Genomic DNA, 13,273 nt, shown 5'->3' on the forward strand with positions numbered 1-13,273 from the left:
GGAGTAGATAACTTTTTTTAACTATCTTATATTTGTACTATGTGTGACAACTACAATGTGGTGTGATATTCATCTTCGCCATTTAGGACGCCTCAAAATTTTGAGTTTAAATTTCAAGACGTTTGAATCTGAAACTTTCACAGCCTAACTGGCGTTCAATGCATGAGTTACTCATATTTGGATTATTATAGTCACGGAAGAATACCATGTTGTAGATTAGAAAATGAAGTACAGTAGAAAAATAAAAGAGGAGGGCAACGATAGGAGGACAAGTCTTTTGTTTGCCCCATCTGTTCGGGAAGCCCCGTCCGTGCACTTGGGCAAAATAGATTGGAGCGATTCCACGTCATACGACTAATGTTTGTAGTTTTCAGCAAAGTGGCAACTGCATGAATCAATACTAACCGTCTTCTACGACCCTATAGTTAAGATGTGATCATCTCTGCTCCCTTCGTTTGTCAATTCATTTTTATTTTCGCAGGAGCTGGAAATGACTTCATCGACTTGATTACATGTCATCTTTCTTTTGCACAACTCATCGGACACATTGAGAGTATGAGCTTTGCTTAATCGCATGCAGTAATTAGCTGAAACTAATAAACATAGTCAAACAAGAAGTACCACAGGCCAAAGAAAACAACTAAACGTATATGACTCTCCCTCCAAACCTGACGTATTGGATTTCACTAGTCATTATTGCATTACCAATTTTTTTTCTTTTTGCAGAAATAGCCACGTCGGCAGAAACAAAATGTGGCAATGCTAAGCTCGAAAGACTATGTAACGATTTACATGCACGGAGAAGACATCCGACTATCCCGGTTAAACTGCCGAAAACCTAAGGCGCCCATCTTATAGACTATCCCAATTACAAGATCATCTCTCATAGCTAGGGTAATTAACTGACAAGCTACAGCACAGAGACACACCCCTGGTCTTAACACTCTTTTCTGTTTGCTTTCCAAGAACTGCAACCATGACCTAGCTGACACAAACATACAAACAAGTCAATGTAGAGATCTGAAGATTATACAGAGGACGACATGCATCTATCTTTTGTTTTGATCCGTGGCCTGGTTGCTGGTAGCTGATGACGCTGACGTCCTGCCATTGGCCACCCCATTCTCCACAGGAGCAGGTGTCCCCCACTTCCCTTCGGACTCCAAGGGCTCCATCACTTTAACAGATCCATCTGACAGCCCAACTGCGAATTGATTTGGTTCTTGGGGATGTGCGGCGACAACATAAGGATAAATGGCCGGATTGCTGGAGCCAGGAGAGATAGGGTTGTTAGATCATAGGAATCATGTAAAACCAGTAAAGTATTGCCATAATCTGAAACTTTAATGGAATGAGAATTCAAACATAAGAATGTCAAACTTGTTGTCTGTATATTATACGTTACACTTGGTATCGGAGGATATGTTGTACTTTACACTTGATAACAGATTGTTTTTTTTTACAAAGGGAATATCAATATCGCGAAGATCCAATGGATTGTTTGGAATGATTAATGTGTGTCAACAGTCAGCACCCATCCTATATATTTTGCACGATAATATAAAGACATTGGTGATAACCTATATCCTGTACTTCATTGTCCCACATATTAAACACCCTTTCATGTGTTACATCATGCTCCTCAAATCGGGAGATTATGTCGTACAAAGTTGAGTACTCCTTAAGCCAGTCCACCCATATGAAATATTCTTCCATACTACCAAAACTTGAACAAAGAGAAGTGCTAATAAAGAATTGCATTTTTCCTAACAAGCTCAAAGCACCCCTTGTTCTTGTTTCTTTCAAAACTTAATGCTTTCGATGTTTGCAAGACTGGAGTTTTGATGCTTTTTTATTAACATATATTTGTTCACTAGTTTGTCCATTATAATTATTCCAAGATTTTCAAATGAAAATTACAGAATGAGTGAGAATTTGCTTATCGGGTGGTTATAATATCAGCATGCAAATGACAATTAAAACTGCAGCAGCACGCAGAACTTCAGACATGATCTTCGGGCAAATATTGTGCAACCAATGTACAAAAGGGGGATACCTGTTTATGGCAGTCGAAGGCATGTATGCAGATGATGCAATTCGGCATCGTAATCTCAAGTTGTCCGCGTCAAAAACGGCAACATTACCATCAGTAAAAGCAGCAAAAACCAGTTGGCTATTGCACGAGTACGATGCATGTGATATCGGAGCTGACAAAGTTCCCTGCGGTATCCACTGAAACAAGTCGAGAAAGAGATCTATCAGATATTGAAAAAGAAGAGATTTAACAGACCATAACAAAATGTTTTCATCAAATATACGATATGCTACCTGATAGATTCTCTCCATTTTGGATGCATCATATATAGCTAACTGAGTCTCATGGACTACTAACAAGCGACTTTGATCAGAATTAAACTGGACCCTTGTGTCTCCTGACGGAGTCTTCCCAGCTGGCATTTGTATAGCGACCGTTTTTTTCTTTTCCCATGTATCGTTGGCCCACACACATAACTGCAAAAGAGAAAGGAAGCTGGCTAATCACCAAAGTGTTTACTGGTAGAGAGAGAGAGAGAGCAAATATATAACGAAGGCAAACATAAATGGCCAGTCATCAAGAGGCCACAAAACAAAAACAGGAAACAACTGACCGATGAAAATGCAAATAGGAGGTGACAAGGTGTTATCAGTAGTAACCTGTGCATCGGCTCCTGAAGAAACAAGTATATGCAGGCTGTTGGAGAAGGCCAGTCCTGTTATCCTCTTTTGATGTCCTTTGAGTCTAGTTTTGACCTGAAAAGGTAAAGCTCAATATGGCTGCAAAGCAATGATTTTATTAATAACTCCGAGACACTCTGTGAAGATTTTCAAGAATTTAATACCTCATCTACCCTGACATTGTATATGTGGATGGTTGAATCTTCCATTCCGATTGCTATGATGTTATTGTCTTGAGGGTGAAATGCTAAAAAGGTGGATGCTGGTGGAGGTGGCATGAATGTTGTCATCACCTGCAGGAGAGACACTGTTAACGTTCTGGTAAAAAAATGCACCTTACTCTTTATTAGAAGGATATGTATAACAGAAGACTACAAAGGCTTCATGGGCCACCCAAGATAGTAGGCCTGGTTGACCACCCCTCAATAAAATACTACCTGTGTCCATAAAAGGATGTCGCAAGTTTGTATAAATTTGGATGCATCTAGGGACTCTTTAGTGTATAGATACATCCAAATTTAGACAAATCTCCGACATCTTTTATGGACGGAGGGAGGTACTGAAGACCTAACGATGATCTCTGGAAATGCATCCAAATAAGATAATTAAAGTTACCTTAAATGTCATCATGTTAAACAATGAGACCTTTCCACCACATGCAGACATCACATAAGAATCATTCTTGGAGAGTGCAATGCATGGGACTGACTCCTCAGGATTTGCTTCCCCGGTATCATTTGCCATGACAAGACCACTGTTTGGTTGCCAATGTTGTGGCACAACACTGGCTGTGGCCTGCTCAGATGAAAGGAAAATTTTATGCACCAACCTAAATTAACCTATACACAGAAGGAATCAATAGAAAAGTAGTAATATGTATATACCTTGCCACTTGGATTCTGCTCATTGCGATTCCATTTCCAGAGTCTTTGAATAGCATTAGACCCTAGTGCTAACAAACCGACACCAGAATTTGTGTACAGAAGTCTGACAACCTGCATACAAAGGTTGATAACCTTATCAGAAAATCCATGATTAGAAGTATGAATGCACAAACAAGAATAGGAAGGATCAAACCTTGGTGGCTTGGTCTGGAGTTTCTGGCATTGTGGCAACACGGAACTGCTGGGGATTTAGAACTTCCATCAGCTCCCAAGGTTTTGCTTTATCAGGCTTTTCTTCTGAAATCCTTGGCTTTATATCTATGCTTCTAGATGCCAGATCCCCGCCATTCTATCAAATTCAAGATTAAGTAAAATGATGTTTAGACTGTTGCGGATAAGGTCAGCATAGAGGCATTAAAACATATGAAACTTGTCAAACTCATTTATCTTCTGGATAAACATACCAGCATAGGAGATGGCTTTGCAGGAGAGTTTCTGTCTAAGTGATCCATTCGGCCAATGTTAGGGGAGATGCCCGCAACAACAGGAGCACCTGAGACCTATTAATTCGATATTCAAGGTTAGGAACTTTCTGGAAACTACAACCACAACCTGATATGACAATAGCATGCCGGAAGATATGTACTTACCTTCATAGCAGAAGCTTCATATGGCGACCTAAATGCTTCGAAAGGTCGGTTTCCAAAAGCCCGTAAAGATCTGAGCCCATCAGAATTTGCAAGTATCTTAAAGCCATTGTCTACTGTAGTAACAGCAAGCAGATTCCCTTCTTTATTGAACCTCAACCGCGGAAAGCCCTGTTAGAATATACAGAGGTTACATTACTGATTGGAGAAAAGATTGGCAAATTTAGTAGGGAACAGAGACTGACTGGCAAGCCTCCGTCAGCTTCAATGCAGGTAAGCATGTTGGTGTTATCAACATCCCAAAATTTAATTTGGTTATCTTCACCAACAGCTAAAATGTGATTCTGAGCTGTATCAAATTGCACAACACCCTGCACTACACCAGATGGCTTCTTATGGAATCCAGAATATGTCCTCTTGATAGATCCTTCACTTTCGTTCCACTCAACCAAATGTGAGTCTCCGTCTTTGCTTGTTCCGCATGAAAACAACCTGCGAATTGATGAACAAGTAAAATAATCCATCAGCAACAACTCATACACTTCTAGTGAGTAAAATAACACATCTATGTTACCTAGTTCCATCGGCACTATAAAGCATTGTAGTACACCATTTTCCTGGAGCTTCATAGTCCACCCTAGATCCCATATTATCATAAAGCCATGCCTTAATTTTCCCGTCCAGGGAAGTTGAAAAGATAAACTGCACAGGACACATAATGAAAGTGTGTATCAGTACACCAGATCGACGCTTATGTCTTGAAAAACCTATGCACTAATCTCTCTCAATTCACAGTAACAGGAACCACCCATGATGGCTCATATACAGCCCTAATTCAAACTAGAATAAGCAGCAACCAACAGATATCATCATTGCATTCCAAGATGGTAATGCCTAAATATTCCATTCACCTGAATAGTCTCTTTGTGGTGAGGGCAGATAGAATATACAGGTGCGTCATGCCCTTCAAACGAAAATATTTTCTGACCATGCATATCCCAGACCTACAAAATGGAAGGGAAGTTGCAGGAGACCAAAGCCGGAGAAATAGTAAATAGATGATAGCCATTCAAGACATCAAATACCTTTATCAGCTTGTCATCTCCACAAGTAACAACACAAAGTTGTTTGTTTGGGCGGGAGAATGCTATGTCATTAACTCCTCCAGAATGAGCCTCAATCTGACATGAAGAAAAGATTTAGTAACAAAAGTGATTCAATACAATGGAATATAACATCGTTACCCGCAAAAAAAACATAACATCTATAAATTTAAGTTCGATAAGCAGTTAGAAGTACTACAAACCTCTAGAACTTGGCGCGTTTCATTTGGCTGCTGATATGCATGCAGATGGATCAAATGTTTTGTGAATGCAACTCCTAAAAGCAAAATGAAAAAAGGAAACTTAAGCACCAATGGAGGACAGTAACTTAAGAAACAAAGAAGTGCAATACAGGGTTACTGACTGAAGACTGAAATATTGGCACTAACCCATCAAGTCTCCATCAGGGCTCCATGTAACTCGGTTAATGGACATGGAAGAGTCTTTAGCCATGGCACTCTTTTCTCATGAAAAGTAAAAATTGAGGCACATATATAAAATCAGAACATATAGATGCTTACAAACAAGGTACAACACAACAGGAGGAAATTACATTCAGAATCCAACTTGTGCTCAGTTACCTGAAATTGTGGTGAACATGCTTGCATGTCCCAAATTTTGAAGGGCTTCGAGACCAGCCTCTCACGCAGACCGATCTCCCAAAGCGTAATTTCACCATTAGCAGATCCAACTGTTGAGCAGCAAACATGATGAGAAAATCGATAATGTGTTGAAATTCAAAGATTGACCAAATCATATAAAGACCTTTTGTACTTGCTAGTTGTGATGAGATCTTTTTTTTAGAAAGACTAAATTAGCAATCTTGATCATACCTAGTAGTAGTGTATGACGAGAAGGATGGAAGTCCATGCTAGTTACATTAGATCCCTGTGATAATGTACAAGCCACTGTCTTGGGAAGATCATCCAGTGACCACGAAGGTTGAGGAATAGGCGCAGGATATGTGGCCTGCAAAAGAAGTACAGATAATTTGTTTAGCTCATACAAAATGCAACGTGGTCATAAATCTTAACTGCATTTGCAACATTACCTCATCAATACCATGTCCACTGGGCCTCAATCGCTTCATTAGCTGCTCGGATTCTGCACTTTGATAGTCTGTTATAGTTGGGCGTTTCATCATGGAGACAGCTGGGGAATAATGTAATATAAGTATAGAACTGAGGTCACAAGACACATTAACCCACCACAACAAACAAAACAGCAACAATAAAAAGTAAATATTCATTTCTATTGGTGGGGAGCTAAAGCTCTACATCTTTTTGATCCGATTTTTTTAAACTGAGCTAAAGCTCTACATCCTGAAAGAACTAAGTCATAAGTTATTAATCTCATAAAGTAACTGTATAACGTTAATACATTATACTCCTTAATATACAAGTCATCAGAAATTATTTACATATAGCTCTAATATGTAAATCAGATTAAAAATAACAAGCAAGCCAAGTCTGTTACAGATTATGCTCGAATATGTCATCCCTAGTGTCAAGAAAGGTCCACTTAACAAAACGTGGACAAATTTGGGTCACAGAAATATTATAAAGGGAGTGTATCAATACGCAAACCAATCTTCCTTCGCAGAAAAAAATTTGGTGCAAAGATGTGTAAAACTAGCCACTCCATGCATGTCAACAGAAAAGGTTCCAGAGTCTAGGCTATACCTTGATTTGGTGGAACAGGCATTGATGATGCGGCCACACCAGCAGACTGAATAGATGATGAAACAGCAGCATTTGTCATCCAACCAGCTAAAGATGGACCAGCAGGAGGAGGCTGAAATGGCTGTGTGGATGAACATACTGGATGTAAGTAACAAAGCATTGATAAATCAGACATAAGCAGGAAATTATTTGTAGAAACATACAGGATGGCCCACGAGTGGTGGGTATGCGGCACCAGCCTTTGGAACAGCCGCCAGCGGTACAGACACAGGTGATGTACGTGCTCCATTTGGAGGAGAGCAAGTATGATCAGTGAATAAAGTCTTGATATCTGGATTCGGCCGAGGGTTCTTACAAAGTTGATGCTGCCAGTTCAAGCTGCATATGTTCTCAAGGAATCATCAACTTGCACATTCACAGAGTGAGTAATGGAAGATTAAATGGAACATTAAACAGAAACTCAGATAAAGTAACTCTATAAGATTATTAATTCCAGACCTTTGGTTAATTAAAGTCCGCAAGCGTGATGCCTTGAGAGTTGGAAAGACAAGTTTCTCACGGAAAAGGGGATTTGCTTCAATTAGTTTTTTCAGCTCAATCAGCATGATACTGCGAGCAGATTTGGTATCCCCATACTTGGATAATTGTTCATTTTCCCTGCAGAAGAACATCAGGCAGTAAATAATTTGAGGCTACTTCATTAAAAAAAAGTAAAGCCAATATACTAATAATATACATAAAAATAAATTAGAACAAGAAAAAATGGAACACCCCACATATATTGTTAAAAAAAATAGTTGTGGAATACCACACTCGACCAAGAAATTTACAGAAAATAACTAAGTACTGCTAGTGATCCATTATTAATAGTGTTAACCAGGAAATGTTTCGTAGGAAAAGACCAGCATAACTTATAAACTATCAAATGACTTATATAACACTTATTATTGTTTCAAGCACGCCGTTTAGTAAATAACTGGATTGTCAAAGCACTAACAAGTTTATGCAGTTACCGTGCCAGTGTGCTCAAGTGTGCTCACTCAGCTACAGGTTCAATTTCAATGCAGGATACATACCAAAAGATTGAATAATGTGGTTACTGGTTACAGACAAACTACAACCGCACCAAGCATAGAACTTGAATAACAATATATAAGCAAAACGCTCTAAGAAAGATGTTTCAGTTTCAACAGTCTGAATCAATAGAATATCTACAGCTTTGCACTGCAATTCTGCTAATGGCTCACACGAAGGAACAAACTAAAGTTTCCTGGTGAGGAAGCACATAACACAAACATCTGTTATAAAATTATTACAAGAAGCTTTCAGGACGGCTTCATCATACAGAATAAGGGAACACAAACAATAGTGATAACATGAGGCAGGAAGATTGTACCTAAAATTCTCAAGAGTTAGAAGCTGTGTTATCTCTTTGAACAACTCCTCATTGAATGTCGAGAAGACTTTAAGATCCTTGACAAGAATATCGACCGCCTTTGCCCTATCATGCCTGTTGGATATTGTTACAGAAATTATAAATTTGGCCCAATTTCCAAAAACACGGAACCAAAAAAAACCCTGGATCCTTTTTTCGGGGTGGAGTGCAAATGTATAAGACGGAGGAGAATATTACTTATCAAGCGCTTCGAGATACTTCTGCTTCCTGATCTCGAAGAAGATCTTCATGGAATACCTATTGTCGTCCACCTTGGTGAAACCTGAGAGGTACCTCTCCACCTCATCCCACTCTCCAGCAAGGACCTTCTCCTCAAAGTACTTGATGTTGAAGTAGAACCCCGACTCTTGTTCAAGCCTGCAGCATGATGCACGACAGATGAGAGACCTCACAAGAATGTGATGTTCCATTGCACTAAACATAGTAATAGGTGGAAGTCACAGCTCAAACAGGCAAAAAAGGTTAAGAACTCAGAACATCCTATCAGAGCAATTCCCGGGGTCGCAGTATTTGTTCAATGACATCGAGTCTTGAGGTCAATACTGATGCTGGTACCTGTCATCTACGCTACCATGGACTAGTGATGAGTTACTGGCAAGACGCCACACAGGGGCCAACAATGCACTGGACTAACGACACTTAAACTAGATCCTTTATACCAATTATAAAGTAGTAGCTCCCAGACGATAAGAGAAGAAACAGTCCAAGTTCCATGAAGAAAACTAGTTTTGTACTACTTGGGCAACACTAGGAAAAAAACAAGCGGAAAAGGACACGACTGAGTGAGTCACACGATCTCGAAATTTCAAATCTACCCCTGAACCACCCAACTATAAAAGGGAAATTGCAGCAGAGACTAGTAAGAAAATCCAGTTTGACCAAATTAAATTAACAATGATTATTATCAGGGAGAGGGAAAAAAGAGAGAAATATTTTTTTACCAGACACGCCGGGGAAATACACGGAAGTTCGCCAGTATTTACCGCACGTACGGAAAAATCAAACAGAGATAAAAAAAATGAGGTAATTTTTTTTTCGAAGAACGAACTCAAAACCCAAAGCGAGTACTCCTCATACAAGTTGAGGAAGAAGAAAAAGACCTAGAGATTCGTTCCGTGAAAAACGCAGAAAAAAAAGGAAAGTAAAAAATCATCACGCAGCGAAGGAAATCCCTAGGGGCCTTGCGAGCCCAACCAGCCACCAACCAACCGTGAAAAAGAAAAAAAATAAAAAAAGCCCACGGGCCAGCGGCAGGAGAGAGAGAAGGAGGAGGAGGAGGAGAGGGTACGGACTTGTGCACGGTCTCCTTGAACTTCTCCTCGTCGAGGAACTGGAGGATGAGGAAGACGAGCTCGCGGCTGAGGGACGACATGGCGCCCGCGCCGCCGGCACCCGGGAACTCGATCTGCTCTGCCGCCTGGCCGGCGCGCGGGCCTCGGGGCGGGGGCGGGGGCGGATCTCGGAGGGGGGCGAATTGTATCTAGGGTTTGGCCGTCGTCGTCGCCGCCCGTCCCGTCCCGTCCCGTCCCGTGAAGAGAGAGAGATGTAGGGAGATGTGGAAGAAGGATGGATGAAGAGAGGCGAGAGGGGAGAGAGAAAGTTTAGTAGTCTCGCTTTCTTCGATGCGTTGCAGACCTCTCGCCCTTTTCTCTCACCCCACGCCACCACCACTGCCTTATCTACCATACGTGCCGCAGCTTATCGATACGCTCACTACCTTATAGATAAGCTAACCGGTGTATCTGATAGGCAGGGGGAGGCGGAATCGAAGGGCGCGGGATTAAATCGGGTGCATATTCGTGAGGTGGCGTCCGGTCGTGAGCGCGACGTGCGCACGACATGACGAGACGGTACCCAGGAGAAAACTCGCTTCTCTTTGCGGGACGAGACGACACGATACGCGTCCATTAACTGCGCAACGGGTGGATCTCTCTCGGTTTCTCGGAGCGTGGAACAAGTACAGTACTCCTGCGTCGTCTGCGTAGCAGCACCGACTGGGTGCGAGCGATGGATGGGGACCCCGGTGACGTGCATTAATCCTGCACTATCCTAACCAACCGCTCCAGATTGAAATACCAGAGTTTGTACGTAGAAGAAATATTGAGTCGCTGTTGCAAATTGTTTAGGCACGCGTACTTTGACTCCCCAAATACGAGCTTTACATGCATCCCAATGTATTTCAATAACCTTTTTTTGAAATATAAGATTTTCTTCCGCTTTACTTGTAAATAAGTTACATGCGGCCGAATCATCAATACAAAACGAGGAGAAGACCCTCTAACATAGCAAATCAGAGATAAAATAAAATAAAATTCAAAAAGAATAGAGACTTGCCACGTGACACCGAAACAAGACCGAAGGATACCACAACCCCACACCGACGCCCCCAGGAGGGTAACGACACAACGTGCAGCCGTCGGCAACACCAAACTGTCAAAGGTTTTCAACCATAGCCCACACGTGGAGAAGGTGCCCACAACGACACCCCCAAGAGGGTTACGACACCCGTAGGCATAACGGATTGCTCGCTATCCCCGAATCTGGCCTCTAAAACGTGATATGGGAAATGTCTTTGCCGAAGTGCCGACAACACCAGGATCCCTCGCCATCCTCATGACCAAAAAGCAAGGCCATCATCACTGCACGAGGGCGATCAGGAGGCGGTTCTAGATCCAGGGCCACTCGGTGGAGATTCTGCAATACCCCTTCCCCTCTGATTAATGTTGCGGCATCACGAGGGGAGGGAAGCTTCGGTTCTCGTTTATACGTGTGTTTTAGTCCTATGTTTCTTAGGTTTTCGTGTTGCGTTGCGGCGGAGTTGATGTCGATGGTGCTTTTAGGAATAATGCTTCCCCCAACCCATGCCCTTGCTCACTCAAGGTGTTGTTGGCGTCGACAAAGTTTTTCAGAGTCCAAGCTATTGGATTCGCTTCGACCTACCGATGTGTCTTTGTTGGTGGTGAGGATGGACTGCTCTTGGAGTGTGGCGGTCTTGATTGTTGTTGGTCTGCTGAACACATCGGGGATCCGGTCACCTCAAGGGTGGTGCTGGCCCTCGATCTGTCGTTGAAGAGGCTCAGAGGGCTCCTCCAACAGATGTTCCTTATCGGGCTAGATCCGGCCTTACGGGGCTACTGGCTATCGCGAACCGCTATCACCTCTTGACTAGGGGTTTCTTCGGTGCCGAAATGGGAACCACGTGTTGGTGCTTTCCTTCTCCGACGATGGCGAATGACGTGGTTGCTTGGTAGTTGTGGCGACGTTGGTTTGAAGAAGTACAACCACTTGTATCCTCCTTGTTTTTTGTTTCTTATAAACATATCAACTTTGTATTGTTATTTTTATGAATACAAGTAATGTACACCGACGGGCTTACATCATCAAAAGAATATAATTTTTGTAACATAAATCACAAACAAAACAAGGTTGATATATTGAACAAGTTGAACAAAAAAAAGAAAAACCTGCGACCGAGGCCTTGCAGCAGTAAATCAACACCTCTACCAAACATACCACAAACTTTATGACATGATTGAAACCCATAAAAATCACACAACTCTTAGTAAACAGATTCCAACAAGGTTGGTATCTGGAATTTTATTCCCAAATGGAAGGATAGGGATGGAACCTTGTGTGGGCATGTCATCTACCAAAAAAATTCACCCAATTAATGACGTTACCGGCTAGTTAACAGTGTTTGCCACATGTTAGTTGACATGATGTCAGCAGTCAACGGCCTCCCAAAACTCTTTTGCCACGGTCAAATTTTTTTGCGGTTAAAGACTCCTCAACTGCCACGGATTGAAAATATGTGGTAGATCTTTTGGCGACGTGATAAGCACCAGAGAGGTCGTTTCGTTCCCTGTGAGTCATTAACCACGGAAAACACCCCTTGGTCGACAATTTTTGGCCTTGGTAGATAAAGACCTTTTTGTAGTGATGCCCATTGGCAATATTTCGGTGACAGACATATAAATTTCACCATTTCCCATGTTGTCTTTGCGGGTCAGGCCAGGCCCATCTCTGTCAGGCCTCCTTGGCCACACATAAGTCGTTTAAGTATGGCCCGTCTCATTGGCGTTCCCATAGAGGGTGTCCTTAGCCTTGCTTTGTACTAGTGTGAATTGTGATATGGTTGATTCTTGAATTTGGAGAAGTTGAATTGGATTTCATCTTCTCCAAACTTAAGACATATAACCTCTCTTTCTCTCTTGTGCTCAATCTTTCTCCTATAAGTCATTAGAAAGGGTCTGTCAAAAATGAAGGACATAATGGGCCACGAGGCATATCAATAACCACAAAATCAATAGGATACATATAATGCCAACACATATATCTATACTTTTTTACTACTCCCATATGAGAGTGGGCATATAGACTAAGTACCAACACCTAATGATAGCAAGTGCTCAGTGTGTATGTAGCTAGTTTTAAAGTAAGAGTATCGAACCATGGAGAGCCATTGGTAGAGATCTTTATGCCCCCTCATTACTATTCACTAGAGAGCAGTTGTAAGTTATCTGTAATTCCAAGTAACAGTGTATAAAAGGTGTTGGTGTTTGAGAATAAAAGTAAACAAGAACAAAGTATTAAGCTAAAGTGAAAGGGCACTGATGTCTCCTACAGGGGGGTGAATAGGTGGTTTAAAACTTTTACGAGATGGGCTTAACAAATGCGGAATAAAACTAGCGTTTATTTTATCAAGCTCAAAGCATATATACTATTGTTCACCTATGGGCACCAATAACTTATGTTAAGCAATACAAGCAACTATGTGATAGCAAGA

The 13,273-nt window shown here is 41.6% G+C and overlaps 1 protein-coding gene across 2 annotated transcripts; it reads right to left on the reverse strand.

The window, feature by feature from the left end:
* Nucleotides 1–822: 822 nt before the first annotated feature.
* LOC127342298 (protein TPR1) lies at nucleotides 823–10,110 on the reverse strand. 2 transcript variants are annotated; one of them, XM_051368230.2, is made up of 25 exons: nucleotides 9,780–10,110; nucleotides 8,665–8,844; nucleotides 8,428–8,541; nucleotides 7,530–7,688; nucleotides 7,235–7,409; nucleotides 7,032–7,152; nucleotides 6,401–6,453; nucleotides 6,183–6,318; nucleotides 5,931–6,040; nucleotides 5,739–5,808; nucleotides 5,553–5,626; nucleotides 5,332–5,427; nucleotides 5,158–5,250; nucleotides 4,821–4,948; nucleotides 4,492–4,738; nucleotides 4,250–4,417; nucleotides 4,064–4,159; nucleotides 3,793–3,948; nucleotides 3,600–3,710; nucleotides 3,331–3,510; nucleotides 2,880–3,008; nucleotides 2,695–2,790; nucleotides 2,329–2,511; nucleotides 2,057–2,232; nucleotides 823–1,266 (listed from the first exon to the last, which is right to left on the reverse strand). In XM_051368230.2, the coding sequence occupies exons 1-25, from the start codon at nucleotides 9,857–9,859 to the stop codon at nucleotides 1,050–1,052; spliced, it is 3,348 nt and encodes a 1,115-aa protein (XP_051224190.1). In that variant the 5' UTR covers nucleotides 9,860–10,110; the 3' UTR covers nucleotides 823–1,049. The 2 variants fall into 2 exon arrangements, with proteins under 2 accessions (XP_051224190.1, XP_051224188.1); XM_051368228.2 differs by having other exon boundaries at nucleotides 6,401–6,501.
* Nucleotides 10,111–13,273: the final 3,163 nt, after the last annotated feature.

This window comes from Lolium perenne, chromosome 3 (genome assembly GCF_019359855.2).
Source record: "Lolium perenne isolate Kyuss_39 chromosome 3, Kyuss_2.0, whole genome shotgun sequence".
Classification (NCBI taxonomy): Eukaryota; Viridiplantae; Streptophyta; class Magnoliopsida; order Poales; family Poaceae; genus Lolium; species Lolium perenne.